This window comes from Centroberyx affinis, unplaced genomic scaffold (assembly GCF_046629955.1).
Source record: "Centroberyx affinis isolate AG114_WGS23_722 - 3 ecotype Tasmania unplaced genomic scaffold, CSIRO-AGI_Caff_v1 ptg004850l_1, whole genome shotgun sequence".
NCBI classification, from domain to species: Eukaryota; Metazoa; Chordata; class Actinopteri; order Beryciformes; family Berycidae; genus Centroberyx; species Centroberyx affinis.
Genome location: NW_027282370.1, coordinates 158,564 through 173,991, shown reverse-complemented (window position 1 = coordinate 173,991; position 15,428 = coordinate 158,564). Strand labels below are relative to the sequence as shown.

At 39.3% G+C, this 15,428-nt stretch overlaps 1 protein-coding gene across 1 annotated transcript in view; it reads left to right on the top strand.

The window, feature by feature from the left end:
- Positions 1 to 1,814: 1,814 nt before the first annotated feature.
- Positions 1,815 to 15,428, top strand: part of ahcy (adenosylhomocysteinase) — a 28,222-nt gene continuing 14,608 nt past the window's right edge. Inside the window, exons 1-4 of the mRNA XM_071545294.1 lie at positions 1,815 to 1,897; positions 8,392 to 8,582; positions 11,802 to 11,877; positions 12,969 to 13,121. Coding sequence (XP_071401395.1) covers positions 1,870 to 1,897; positions 8,392 to 8,582; positions 11,802 to 11,877; positions 12,969 to 13,121 — 448 coding nt within the window. The 5' untranslated portion in view covers positions 1,815 to 1,869. The remainder of the gene's footprint in view (positions 1,898 to 8,391; positions 8,583 to 11,801; positions 11,878 to 12,968; positions 13,122 to 15,428) is intronic.

Below are 15,428 nucleotides of genomic sequence, written 5' to 3'. Positions count from 1 at the left end.
AAGCCTATATATATATATACATGAGCACATAAAAATCAACCAATAGAACAAGACACAGTGGAAATAACGACCACCAGAATACTAACACATAATTTCATTGAGCAATACAGGAACAGAGGATGTGGTCTTGTGACAACACGAGAACAGCTTTTTCAGATTGATCCACTTGGGAGAGAGCGTTTTTCTGAAAGATTTTTCAGTGGTGGAAAACGGCGTCTTAGTGTGGATGGAAAGCTAAAACGGAGAAATAAAGATGATTTTCAGATTTATCCGGATTACTATGGATTTCGGCTTTAGAATGAGCGAAAAAGGCGAAAATGTCCCACTGGTCCCTGCAGACTGGGCTCCTGCAGACTACAGGCCCTCAAGGTTTTCTCAAGGTTTTCTCCCTTGTCATCATTGCACCTGCTGGTAAAACTGTAAGTCAACACACTTATTAGCTTTAGAACCGAAAGACAACAAATTTATTCACTTTACAGACTCTTCATGCACCTCTAGCTATGTGTATTGTAAACGGACCGAGGCTATATGGACAACGCCTTGAGTTCATATTGTGTCTTATGTAATTACCCTGTGTGTCAGCCTCAGCCAATCGGCTGCCTACACCGGGACCTCCTCAGCCAATCGTGTGTCTTTTTTTTAATTTAAGAAATGTCTTCATACGTGACTTGATCTTTTTATGCCCCAGGTCATCGTCTAATGTTTTCACTGTAAAGACATACATGTTTTGTTTTTTTTGGGGTTTTTTTGCAGGACCAAAAGAAATGTGGAAAAAATACAATAAAACTTTGATTAGAAAATGTTCCTTTGATTTCCCCTGTCCAATGTTTCCAAGAATAAATCACTGCAGAATGATCATAAAAAACAAAAACAAAAAACAGATATATTGCACATATTTTTTATTATATTTTTTCATATTCTGTATTATTTATGTTTCTTGACTTTCTTGACTTGCAGTACTTCCTCCTAACCTATCCCTATTATTTTCCTATTATTTTTCTCCATGTTTATGTTTACTGTATGCACCTTCATACCAAGGCAAATTCCTTGTATTGTGAAAACTTACTTGGCAATAAACCTGATTCTGATTCTGATTCTGAAAACGTGAGACCTCAGACTATAATCCCACCATCAAAATCCCATACTGCTGCATCTGTACCTTCATGTAATCATGCTTTGCAACATTATGTAACATATTACACTAACTTTACATATTAGCTAACTCACATGCATACGTTAGAAAGACAATAACACTAAATGATTGAGGATGTGGTGCAGTCACTGTAGTTCAATACTAATTTATAGGCTACAGACAAACCGTTTACACTGCACTGCACTGCACTGCAGTGTCCATGTGAGGACAGGGAGAGACTGTAGTGAACATTTATGTGTTATAAAGACTGTTTTTTACAGTGTTTGTGTGGCCTATAATATCCAATTCATCCCCAGTAGGCAATATTACAGAATAGAATAGAATAGAATAGAATAGAATAGAATAGAGAGAGTCCCACTGTTGCATTTCATCTGCAAGTTTTCGGAAAAAACTTACAGAGTCCAGACAAAACTCGTTCTAACTACACTTGCCGAACGCACACCCACCCTGCATCGCGAGCTGTCATTGGCTGGCCCGCCCACACCCCGTCTCCGCCAATCACATCCCTCACACGCGGGGCGGGAACTGCGGCAGCCAATAGGAATCGTGAGTTGGCGGGATTGGCGCCGCCCGCATCATGAATTTTGTAACGAGCCAAATCCGCTTCCACGATAAAACCAAGTCGTCATGTTTCCGTCCCTCCCTCTCTGCCCCTGTCCTTTAGCCAGGCAGCCGCTCCATTCAACCCGCCCGGAACAAAACACCAGAAAACAACCATGTCTGAGAAACTTCCCTTCAAAGTTGGTCAGTAGCACACTTTATTACCTTAACTACGCTTTTAAGTTTCATTTCGCAAAGTAGTGTAGCGGTTTGGCTAGCTAGCAAGCTGTTCAGCTGACGTTACCGTAACCGTACATATCATTTAAAGCCTTTGCTAGCACCGGTGTTAGCCTGCCAAGCTAACCGTTTAGTGAAACGAACGGAAATTTGTTCATGGACTTGTTCGTGCATGCAGGTATTCAGACTCTACATGCACACCCGGCTCCGTTGTTTCCAACCGGCTAGCACATGGTGAATAGCTCGGCCTTTTGTTGTTATTCTGGGGTTTTGCAGTGTTTTAGTTCGCTATGAGCTCAGTTTATATTCAGTTTAGCTCGCTGCACGGACATTTTAACTTGTTGAGGACTCGCAGCTCACCAAGTTTGTCAACATCTGAGAATGAATCGATATGAAACACTCGGTCGTACTTGCAGCGAGCATGGGCTTCACTGTGAGCAGAAAGCCTCCAGACTCTGGGTGTTGTAGTTTATTTGGGGCGTCGGAGGCGCTGCGTTCCACGGCCCGAGTTTAGTGTGAAAACTACTATTCCCATAAAGCTTTGCGTAACACCGCCAGCTTTTGCATGACTGACAGGCACAGGCAAAGAACGCAAATATTACAGTGTAGTACTTTGTGGACTACACGTGGTGCTCTGAGCCTCTGCTGTGCAAGCTAAATACTTTTGTTGGATTATTTTTTGTGATCTTTAGGAATTATAAATGAATCCTTCTTTTCTTATTAAATGAGTTTATTTAGTCGTGGCTGTGCAGCTTAAGACGTCTAGCAACTCTGGTTAAGACCAAGCCAGGGATATAGTGGAGTAAAACCCCCTAAACTCAATTTACCAACCTTTTTAGGCTGATATAAATACAGATGCATAATAGAATTGAATGCTTGTCTGTCAATATTGAATTTTGTTTCTGCTGGTGGATGTTTGTTTTATGATAATCAGACTGGAGGCCATCATCTCTCCACCTTTTGTATTTAACACCATGTCTGTAGGACCAATTAAATGCAACATAGATCTCAGTGGAAAAGGCATGCAGTTAAAACCTTATTGGCATGCTCTGCTTTATTTAGCCTAGCTGTAGATGGACTTATAGTCACTTTCAGTAATTAGCCTTGGAGTAGAGAGCATTGTAATAATTAACTCCTTTGCAGCGCTGCCTGCTTATTGAAGTGGTAATAAACATTGCACATCAGCTTTTCAGAAACAAAGTTTACAAAGGCATAATTATCATGATCACACATGTAAAACAATAGAATGAATAAATTGCTCAGTGACAAATAAAACAAAGACTTAATTGTTACAGAATGCATGTTTTATAAAAATGTGTGAGTTTTTTTCTTAAAGAAATTTAAAAGACCCAGCTGATTTTCGCTAGTCTAAACTCCTCGGTCCAGATTCTACAAGTAAATCTGGAACAAATTGTTCTACAACTAGATCTGATCAGAACGGGCCACATGACAGGAGTTCACTACTGACTATTGTGATGTAGGTATTCAGTCAAAGAAATGAAATACCAAGGGACTGGTACTGTGACTGTTCTGCATTAAAAACGGAAATGTACTCATTATGCCTTATTAACAAACAAACTGTTATGTTGAAAAAAAGACATGAAACTCATTACTCTTTCCCAGAGACAGCGCATTTGAAAACAGGCGGATCTTAAAAAGTTGGACATTAGGCCATTAAAATATCATAGATTGTGATGTATCATCAATATGTGCAAAATGTGACACTTGACAGGCAGACTGCAGTGTGAGGAGCAGCTGGTGTTTGGGACAGCGGGAAGGCAGAGTTACTCAATGTCCCGTTAGCAGATAGCTGGGGGGCAAAGTCTGCACACCCTCCACCAGCCACAGGCTGTCGGTGTCAGAGTTCAGCAGAGAGTGTGTGAAGTACTGATGCCTTCACTCAGTCACTCATTCACTACAAGTCACTCACTCATTTACTCTGATCCACTTGATTTTAATTTGTATTTGGCACGATATAGTTTTACGTTTCTAGTTTGGAAGTTATTTACTTTGTTGTATTTTCTGTAACTTTATGTATGGCTGGACGATATGGTTGAAATCAATATCACGATAATCACAAGGATTTTTTTCGATATCAATATATATGACGATATGGCTCACATAAGCGAAATCACGTTAAATAATCAAATTAATGTTCATCATATTGAACCGAATGGTAATGTTTGGTGTGGTGTCAAACTAAACTGAAATTTTCACATAATATTCTTACCATATTTCATTTTGAGTTTCTAAATAAAATTTGCTTGTTCTCATCAGTTCAGACAGCAGAAATGTGCGTCTCGATATCCCAAAATCACCATATCATCACAATATAATCCCACTGAAAGACGATAAACGATAATATTGAATTATCGTCCAGCCCTAACTTTATGTATGTTTAATTGCTGCGGTCTTGGCCAGGTCTCTTCTTGCAAAATTTTGATTTTAAATCTCAGTGAAATTTTCCCTGTAAAGGTTATACAAATAGAAACATTCAGTCAATCCCACATATTGTCCACTGTAGACAAAGTTGCCAAAGGCGTCCAAAGTCCTTGCAGTGTAAGGTTTTCCAATTAGAATACTGACACTACAGGTTAGTGGGTTTGTAGTTTAGGTTAAACAAGGTAAACCTGGATTTAATTGCTTCTGCAGGAGACATAAAACCAGTTTTGGTTGCAACAGGAAAAAAAAATGGCGCTCAAGGAAAAGTCTTAACTGCTAGACGAGGTGAAATTCCTCAATTGTCTTGTACTCCAGTAATTATCATACTTTTATAACTGTGTGTGAAAAAGCCAAGTCTTTGTAGTGTTATGTGCAGAATTTATAAAAGCTTTATTGTTATCGCCACCCTGTGTGTTCCAGCTTCCTTCAGAGGTTTGACTGTGGCCATGGGTGTTTTTTTTTTGTTTTTTTTTGCACATAAGACTGCCTTGACTGGCCTGACTTCAAAATGTTGGCACAAAGTGTGGGTCGGTCATGAGGACGGTCTTATTTCCACGGCCTGAATAAGGACCGTAAACTCTAATATGCCACTGAACACCAAACCCTGGCAGTGTTGGTGCAGGACCACACACAACCTCCTGTCTAATGCCTTTCATTTAACTCTGACCAGAGTTCAGTTCAGTCACTTTTTTGACCTCGGTGTGAACTTGTTTTCCCAATCCTCTCTCTTCTGGCTGGTTGTTCAAGTCAGTGCCGGTTTAGTGCAGTTAGCGGTGTGTGTGGACGGGGGAGGAGAGGGGGGGGGGGGTTAAATGTTATATATTATGGGACTTTAGCATCCTGAGGTTTGCCTGAGGCAGTTTGGGCTTGCAGCGTAGAATTAGAATAGATGGTGCATTTCACTCCCTGTTGTATTGTGTAATCTTCCTCAGTCGTCCTGAGATAACATTTCCCCACTGAGAATGAAAGTGAACAGAAAGGGAACTTCCCAGTTAGGGCTGGGCGATATGGTTGAAATCAATATCATCATAATCATAAGGATTTTTCTCGATATCAATATATATCACGATATGGTTCATGTATGCAAAATCACGTTAAATAATCAAATTAATGTTCATCTCATTGCACCGAATGGTGATGTTAGGTGTGATGTCAAACAAAACAGAAATATTCAAATAATAATCCTACCATACCTCATTCTATGAGAGTTTTTAAGTAAAATTTGCTTGTCATCATCAATTCAGACAGCAGAAATGTGTCACGATATTAAAATATCTTCATATCATCACGAAATGATTCCACTGAAAGACGATAAACGATAATATTGAATTATTGCCTAGCCCCATTTCCAGTGAATCAATATTTTTTTTTAAAGTTATTTTTCTGGCAGTTTTTGCCTTTATCAGACTCTATATTAGACTTATTAGACGGGACCTGGGACGTTGTGGCCTCACGGTCTTCCCCTTTAGACCACAAGCCACCAGGATGCTCCATGGGTTATAATCTTTATTGTAGCTCATTATTGTTACTTTATTTTACAGCACTTTTTTTAAGAGAAGTTCCATATACACCATCAGTAGGAGTAGTAGTGGTGTTGTACTGGGGATGGCTCCCTCGGACCATCATTGTAAATAAGAGCGTGTTAATTGAACCCCTAACCCAGGTAGTGTTGGTGCCATGCACACTGGGAATTGAAAATAAATGTAATTTTGAAATTGTGCCTGGTTAAATAAAGTAAAAAAAGAAACACCAACCTTCACCAAACCAATAGTTATTTCAATGAACATATTATCACAAGTTCTGTGGCTGCAATTTAATCGTTCAAGCAAAATGGCCACTTGAAAATTCTGATTTGAATAGGAATGACCATTTTGTTCATTCGGATTCTGTAGAAGTAACATGGAATAAAACTTTCTCCGTCCCTCTGGGCCTGCAGCTGAAATTCAGCATGTGGTGATGCAAGGCGTGTCTGTTTCATGTTTCATCTTTATGAAAGCCTTTTTTTGTTTTCAGTTGGGAGGGAGAGGCAGAGATTTTATTACTGCCGGAGGGGGGGGGAAACGGGAGGGATAACGTTGTTCTGTAGAGCGTAAGATGCATTATTGCAAGCATGGATAATCTAATGGCCAGAAGTCAGACTGCTTGTCCAACTAAAATGAAGTTGGGACAGATGTTAGTCCGGACCCTGAGGTGGGGCCTCTGTGCAGATGTTAGACAGAAGTCAGTTATGGAGCTTCTGTACAGCAGGAAGTGGCAGCATAAGTCACTGAAAGCATTGTGACTGGAATGTCTCTCATTTCAATCCCCATGTGTTTTGGCAGATGTGTTGTCATGATACCAGACGCTTGACTCCAATACCAATGCTAAGTTTAATATGTCTGAGTAATACTGTGATACCACAGCAAACAAAAACAATCAAGTAATGTGTTTCCACATTGACTTGGAAAACTTTATAGCAACTTTTGCACGGGGGTTTCGTCGGCTCTGTAAGTGAAATGGTTTTAGTCGATTATCAGAATTATAAGCAATTAATTAATTTTTCTGTCGATAGATTAAATCAACTAGCACTAGGTGAAATGGAATTCCAGCTTGCAGAACACATTTGGTGAAATTTTATTGAACGTTTATGAAATTCAATAATGAGTTCAAAGTTTTGCAATGGTATCGAAGTAAAAATTTCGGATATCTTGACAACTCTAGGTAGATGCTTTTAGTAGGGCCGTGCAAAAAAATCGATACAGCTGAGTATTGCAATATTTCTTTCCATGATACTGTATCGATTTTTCAGCCCCTCGTATCGATACATTAAAAAAAAATTATTCATGTTTTAAGCGGATTTAAAATGTCCGTAAATTTCCCTCAAATCCCTTTGAATTCAATAGTTTTGACTCAATTTGTCTGCTGAGTTATCAATATAGTGTGATGTACATATTAGACTACCCAGGTGGTACACAGCAAGTTGTATTTTCAGCTCTATTTTTAAATTTTCAGTAAATTATGTAGAGTATTGCAATGTATCGTATCGTGATATGTATCGTATAGTGAGGTCCTTGCCAATACCCAGCCTTAGCTTTTAGCGAGGTCATGCCCCCCCCCCCCCCACACACACACACACTCCCCAACAAGGCTAAAACCAAAATGGGAATGAAAGGATAAGCTCCTCCCTGGCTTGACAGCTGTGGCTCCTGTCGCTCAGCATGGAGACGGTTACTCACAGCTGGTTCATGCTTTCACCTGTTCTTTTTCTGAGTAAGAGTTGTTGCAAGTTAGTTCAAGTCTTGCTGAGACTTTGTGCCAAGTCTCCGTCGGGCCTGGACACGTTGCAGTGCTGTTTGCACTAAGCGTTTATTCATTTGTCTATTCAAACAAACACACTGATCTCAAATTTAGAGACAGGTTAGCTGTTCCTTATTTGAGTGTCTCCAGAGTCGGGTTGGAAACTTTGGCTGTGACTGCTCAGTTTGTCTACTCCAGTAATTAACCAGCCGTCATTTAGAGGTCAGGCATCCAGATTGCCAATAATGAGATTAAACTCAATTTCAACTTTACAATGATGCCTGTAGAGCTGTTTGGACAGGACTTGGCAAAGCAAAACGTGAAGTTTGTGTTGAAAATACATACACAACCATCTTCTGTAGATTCCATTAGTGCCTCCCTTTTTGTTATGACAGGTGGAAGATGGAAATTAACTGTCTGAAAGAAAAGGAAGAAATTACGGTGGAAATTACCCAGGATTAAAATGACTTGATTCATTGCCAATAGGGCTTTTGTCTTGTTCCCTGTTACTCTGTTGTCCTTTTTTATAGCACAAAAGGTCGGGCAAGGCACCAACACTGTCAGGGTTAGGGGTTCAATTCCCACTGGGGCACATGTGGGCTACAGGCTGTATGTTATATCTCGCTCCCTCTCTTGACATCAGCTGACCGAGGGCCTAAAGGCCAGTACGACTGTCCAGAACGAGATTAAACGGTGACATTTTGACTCGACTCTGCTCTCTTCCCTCTCTGCCTCTCTCTCAGCTGACATCAGCCTGGCTGAATGGGGGCGCAAGGCCATCGACATCGCCGAGAACGAGATGCCCGGTCTGATGAAGATGAGGGAGAAGTACGGTCAGTCCAAGCCTCTGAAGGGCGCCCGCATCGCCGGCTGCCTCCACATGACCCTGCAGACCGCCGTGCTCATCGAGACGCTCACCGCCCTCGGAGCTGAGGTGACATTTACCGTCCAGGGAGTCAGCTGATCACGCTGGCTCCTTCAACAACACACACACACACACACACACACACACACACACACACACACACACACACACACACACACACACACACACACACACACACACACACACACACGCTGCGTTCACACTGCGACAGGAATCGCCGCCAAAAGCGACTGAAGGAGGAACCTGCCGACAAAAGTAATAATAAACTTTATTTGTATAGCACCTTTCATACAAGAAATGCAGCTCAAAGTGCTTTACAACAAAGAAATTACATGCATGAAAATAGACATAGAATAAGCATAACATAAGATGGAAAATAAAACCCACTGAATAATAATAAAAATAAAGTTAAGAAATAGAGTACATAGAATGCATAAAATCAAGTAAAATACAACATTTTAAAAGAAGTGCAGCAGTAAAAAGTAGCATTTTCTGAGCTTTTACCTTCGACTGCAGCGGTAGAGACAAACCGAATGGATGCACGCACATATGTTTGTGTACTTGCTCATAATAATGATAATAATAATACATTTTATTTATAAAGCGTCTTACATAATACTCAAAGACACTTTACTAAGCTATGGGGAAAAGAAAAACAAATGTATGAAGTTAGGCCTATAAAACAGTTGGTACAATAATAATGATAAAAATAAATGAAGATAATAAAATGATGACAAAGTATGCATGTTAAAACAGTAAAATCAAAATCGATGATGATGATTTCTTCATATTTTTTCATCTTCGATTGAAGGTAAAGTGAATAAGCGAGAATTTGTACTGATGGTCCATTTTGGAGTCTGGACAAACTGTTCCAGGAAACAAAAAGATGTGTTAATTATTATTATTATTATTTTTGTCTAGGCTTTTCCAATTCCCTTTGTTCATTTGTGGTGGGAATTACATAAAATGTTTTCTACAAAGCATAACCTACTTAGAAATGGTCGACCCTCTTTTTTTCAAGAAGTAAGTGTTTTGGTTGTGGTCGGCTGACCTGCCACGTTGCCCACTGGTACGGCAGATTTTTAGATGACAGTGTGAACGCAGCGTCACACTGGGAGCCGCCCAGTAAAACCACAGCCTTCTGCTGGCTGGTCGCACTGGAACAGGTGGAGGTTAAATGCCTTGCTAAAAGTTCAGTAGTAGTTATCGAGGGACTTTTTGAACCAGCATCCCTCCGGTCACAAACCTGCTGCCCTCCTCCCCTCTGTCTCGAGGCCACGCTGCTGTTATCAGAGCTGCTGTGGGGGTTTTATCTGTCCGACTGGGACCGGTTAGGTCCTGCCAGGAACCTGCAGCCTGGGAACCAACAGAGAGAATAAATACCAGGGATCGACCTGATCTCTCAGTCAAGGTTATTATTGTTAAGGAAAACTAATGAAATAAAGAAAACTGGGTGTGAAAAAACATTTCCGTTAACTGAAATAAAAATAAAAATAAAAACGAGGCTTTACAAAAAAAGTGAAAAAAACCAAACTGAAACTGTATTGTGTGTTTACAAAATAAACTAAAAGAGAAAATGTCTTTAGTTTTCTTTGTCAATTTATTTCATACATAAGCCTAGTATTTTGGGTGGATATGAAATCTATCTTCCAATTTTTTATTTTCCAATTTTTTTTTACCTTTTTGAATCTCGCCCCTGACAAATACCCCATATTACAAAAAAAGACTAAAACTAACACTGAAACTAATAAAAAACTAAACTAAAACAAACATTTTAAGAAACTAAACTAGCAAACCCGCTTTAAAAAATAATTATAATTTAAAACTAAACTGAAATTGAAGTCAAAACGAAATAAGAAGAAAAACTAATGAAAAATGCAAAACTATAATAACCTTGCTCTCAGTAAAGCTGAACAGTTAATCCGAAAACAAAAATGAAAATCGCAATATGAACTTCTGCAATTTCCAAATCGCAGAAATTAATTGCTTAAGAGAGAGAGGCGTCCAAAATGTTTTTCTGAGCAAGGTGTTTTAGAGCGGCGGGTATCTTTGGTCTATGAATCAAGGACAATATTGGTGAAAAACTTCATCAGACTCAAACTCGATAAATCTGCACATTTGGCTTTTTTTTTTTTTTTTTTTTAGCATTTTCTTTTAATGGTTTTAAAGTTCTAAAAAATGTATGACAAAACTTTTAAAATTGCAATATTCTGTCAAATAAATGCAACTAGATTTTCTGTCAGTATCTTTCAGCTCTATCTCTCAGCCTTTTTCATCTATTTTTTTCCTCCCTCCCTGGTGATGATTATAGTCTTCTCTCTCTCTGTGTGTCTACCTCACAGTCTCTTTGCTCTTTGTCTTGTTTTCTCTGTATCTTTCTTTGTCTTAAACCTGCAATATCCAACTTTTCCCAACATTAAAATAACATAATAGAATATATTTAGGTCTAGCCCGAATGCCTCTTTACAGGATTTGAATACTCGTGATTTCCGAATACTTCAAATAATACTTCAAAAAATGTTTAACTAGGCATTGCAACTGAATCCTCAAAGCCTGAAGCACAGGTTAATTATTTTAAAGTAGATCCTGTTTGCTTCACTTCGCTTGCTTACCTCAAATTTGCAGATTGTGGCTTTAGTACCTGTCTCTCTCTTTGTCTCTTCCCTTCTCTCTCTCTGGCTTTCTCTCTGGTGTTTAGTGAGATGTAATTAAACATGAGAAGTAACCTTGTATTCACGTGCCATCTAATACAGTGGTTCTCAACTTGGGGTCCGGGGACCACCAGGGGTCCTTGAGGGGGTTCCAGGGGGTCCCCAGCAAATTGATGAATTGTTAAACTTCACCATCATTTAATTTACAAGAAGTTAACGCAATTAGAGAATATAGAAGAATGACTGTTTTGATCATAGTTTCACTGTTATCTCTCTACAATACATGTCAAACAGTCATGGAATTCTGGACAAAATCATATCTAACAATATTCTCAGATTTGGGTCAGAGACAAAATCTCATTAAAATGGGGGTCCGTGGCTCTAATATGGACTAAATTAGGGGTCCTTGATACGAAACAGGTTGAGAATCACTGATCTAATACACTGGGGGGAAAAAAGTTTTCCTACTTCACATAAATGGCATTCAAAGTCGGATGATGACATCAAAATCAGAGAAAATGTTGCTACCAGAGTGATGATGCAGTTATTTTAACTTTGCTTTCATGGTGGGAACGTTAAGTGAACGCACAGTAACTCTTGGCTCTCTGTCCCCCAGGTCCAATGGTCCAGCTGCAACATCTTCTCCACCCAGGATCACGCTGCCTCTGCCATCGCCAAGGCCGGCATCCCAGGTAACACACACCGCCTGTGTGTGTGTCTTACATACACAATGTTTTATCATTCTGAATTAATCCCTCAATTTTACAAGTCGAAATGATCTGTTTCCCTAAACGCCAAAATAAAGTGATAAAACTTTGATTTAAAAACTTTTTTTTTGGACATGCATAGTTGAATATTCCTGTGTCCTAGCATACCAGGACCCATCATTTGTCTGGAACTTTAAATTTGTCATTGACACAAACACAAGGTCTTTTGTCAAGACTTTAGAAACCTTTTCAAGTCATTTACAAGTCCAAAAAAGTCAAGTCCCAAGCAATTAAACTTGTGACTCGAGTCCAAGTCAAGTGACTCGAGTCCCCACCTCTGGCACACGAGCATACTTGTGTTTAGTCTGTGTGAAGGAGGGAGACGGATGAAGAATGGCTTTGAAGTATTGACCTATTTGACTATTGATTACTTCTCCAAACAAACGCATAAAAGCAAGTTAAGGTACAGTAAAATATAATAGAGATGTTCCGATACCATTTTTTCCTTCCCGATTCCGATACCTGAACTTGATCCGATACCAGTGCGTTAAAAAGTGTATATATATGTTGTTATTATTCTTTAACAGCTGTATACTACTAACCCTGTATGGATGTGATATAATTGCTATCATTGTTGGTTGTATGGCCTGGCTCAGGTTAAGCCCTTTGTAAAACATGAACAAAAACATACAGAGAACGAATGACATAGAACTTTATTATCTAGTTTGACAGTCAGCCATAACTGAAAAAGAACATAAATAAATAAATCTAGGAATATATAACAATTCCTTTAAAAAAAACTGTTAATGTGCAGCCACAATTTAGTAAAATAAAAGACATTTAAAATTTTAAACAGTACAGTAACAGTATAAATTTAGTATATAAGTATAGATTTCCGGGAAAACGGCCGTTTTATCCTGCTGAAACTACTTTAAAGTTGATTTTTTTCAGAGCTAATAAATTACGTGATATCGGATCGGTGCATAGACTCGCGTACTTGCTTGGTATCGGTATCGGAACAACTCTAAAATATAATCAACATGCAACAAACTGTCTGTCTGTCTGTCTGTCTCCAGTCTACGCGTGGAAGGGTGAGACAGATGAGGAGTATGTGTGGTGCATTGAACAGACTCTGTACTTCAAAGACGGTCAGCCGCTCAACATGATCCTGGACGACGGAGGAGATCTCACCAACATGGTCCACCAGAAATACCCCAAACTGCTGGCAGGTTGGTCCAACTATACACACACACACACACACACACACACACACACACACACACACACACCTTATTTGTTCATCAGATATGGCCGTTTTTAGTTTCTCTTCTGTTTTTTGAGTACAAGCGGTTTTGTAAGTCTGATTCTGCTGACTCGGCTACTGTTCAGGTTCTGCATTCACACGCTCGTTAAAATGAGAGCGCTGATTTAGGATCTCATGGAATAAATGCCTTTTTTTTTTTTTTCATATTGTTAAATGCATGTCTGCTTTAGTAGACAGTCTACACAAAAGAGTAATTGGACACAGAGTAATGAATAATGTATATTCATATATCACAATGTTGGCTTCCATAATCAGTCACACAGTTCGGTGGTGTTGGTTTTATTTCCTTGAGAATGCCGACAGTAATTTAGTTAAGAGACAGACGTTGATATAAAATGCAAAAAAGTGCAATGGAATTTTTTTTTTTTCACTAAATCACAGCAAGGTTATTATAGTTTTGCATTTTTCATTAGTTTTTATTTCGTTTTGACTTTTTGTTTTAAATTTCAGTTTAGTTTTAATTAGTTTTTAAAGCGGGTTTGCTAGTTTAGTTTAGTTATTTTTTTTGAAAATGCTTAGTTTTAGTTTAGTTTTTATTAGTTTCAGTGTTAGTTTTAGTCTTTTTTTGTAATATGGGGTATTTGTCAGGGGCGAGATTCAAAAAGGTAAAAAAAAAATTGAAAAAAAAGATTTCATATCCACCCAAGATACTAGGCTTATGTATGAAATAAATTGACAAAGACGAAAACTAAAGACATTTTCTGTATAATTTTAGTTTATTATAGTTAGTTTTGTAAACACACAATACAGTTTCAGTTAGTTATCGTTTTTTTGTAAAGCCTCGTTTTTATTTTATTTTTATTTCAGTTAACGAAAATGTTTTCTCACACCTAGTTTTCGTTATTTCGTTAGTTTTCGTTAACGATAATAACCTTGAATCACAGACTAATCGTGATCATTGTATCTCGCAAAAATACTGAGGATTATCCTTCTCAGCCGTAGCTGTGCAGGCCGAGTTACGATGTGACAAAGCTCATGAGCCAAATTCAAACTCCTGACCTTGTGGCTGCCAAGCGGCCAAAACCACGGATGAATTTTGAAGCCAGTCCTGAAGTGCAGCAGCAGCAGCAGTTCCGCTAGAGTCCGGCTCAAAAAAAGACTCCAAACCGCCCAACTCCATCAAGTCAATGAATCACAACCCAACTTCCTATAAAATGTAAAGTTGGTCAATTTTTCTCCACAAGAGGTTTTGGTCTCAGCAGCTAATTTCACTTCTTCTTATGTGTGTCTTAATGGAGGTTTTCAAAATAATTGTTATTAACAGGATATAACAGAGATAAAACAGGGTAGTTTTCCTAGTGATTGACAGTAGTAGGCGGCTCTGCAGGCGACCCAAACTCCGCCCCCTCCACCTTGGCTCCACCCTCTTCCTCTCTTTGGCTGCACCGGCTCCAAAAAATGTCAACATGGCGGCGACCGTAAACCCGATCTCCAGGCTTCAAAACGGCCCTTCAGAAGATAATGGGGGACGTCACACTCACTACTCCCATCTGTTTTACAGTCTGTGGTGGAGACATGTTTTTATTCTCTGTTAGAGGGGAATTGATCTCCACAGGGAGGTCAGAGGTCAGAGGTCAGGGTCGGCCACAGGACGGCGACCCCTGCAGCTGGTAGGGACTCGGTGTCCAGGTGAGGGACAAGTACCCAGAACAACAAAAATCACTGAGCATCCAGGGTCGTCCCAACAATAATAATAATGTGTAGTAACGTATTATATGGAGCAAATACAGTAGACTTTCATTACTCTATTAAACACTCTGTTTTAAATAGCCCTGTCCCTCTGGTCAATTTTGGGATGTACCAGAATCCAGTCACTTTGAATCAGTCGATCAGTCTTTATTTATATTGCACAATTCAATGCGGTTCACAGTGAAAGCAAAGTTAAAATGAGAAATGAAGAGATAAAAGTAAAAGAGGAATAACGATATAAAAGGAAAGATAAACTTTAATAGAAGTGGTAAACTGTGTCCTCCATTAAGACTGTTCCTTAGCTAAAAGGAAGGTAAAAATGCCCGCTATATATTCAGAGTAGAATGGGGCTTGTTACCTGCTGAAGTGTCTGCTACAGTAGACCTGCTCTGACCAGCCAATATTTCCAAAATTTCCCACCGTGTGACTTTAGATGAAATGCTTAAATGCTGCAGTAGCGGGTGTTGGACACTAGATGGCAGCGTTGCTCTGACACCGGTGCGTCCCGTGGCTGACTGAGTGT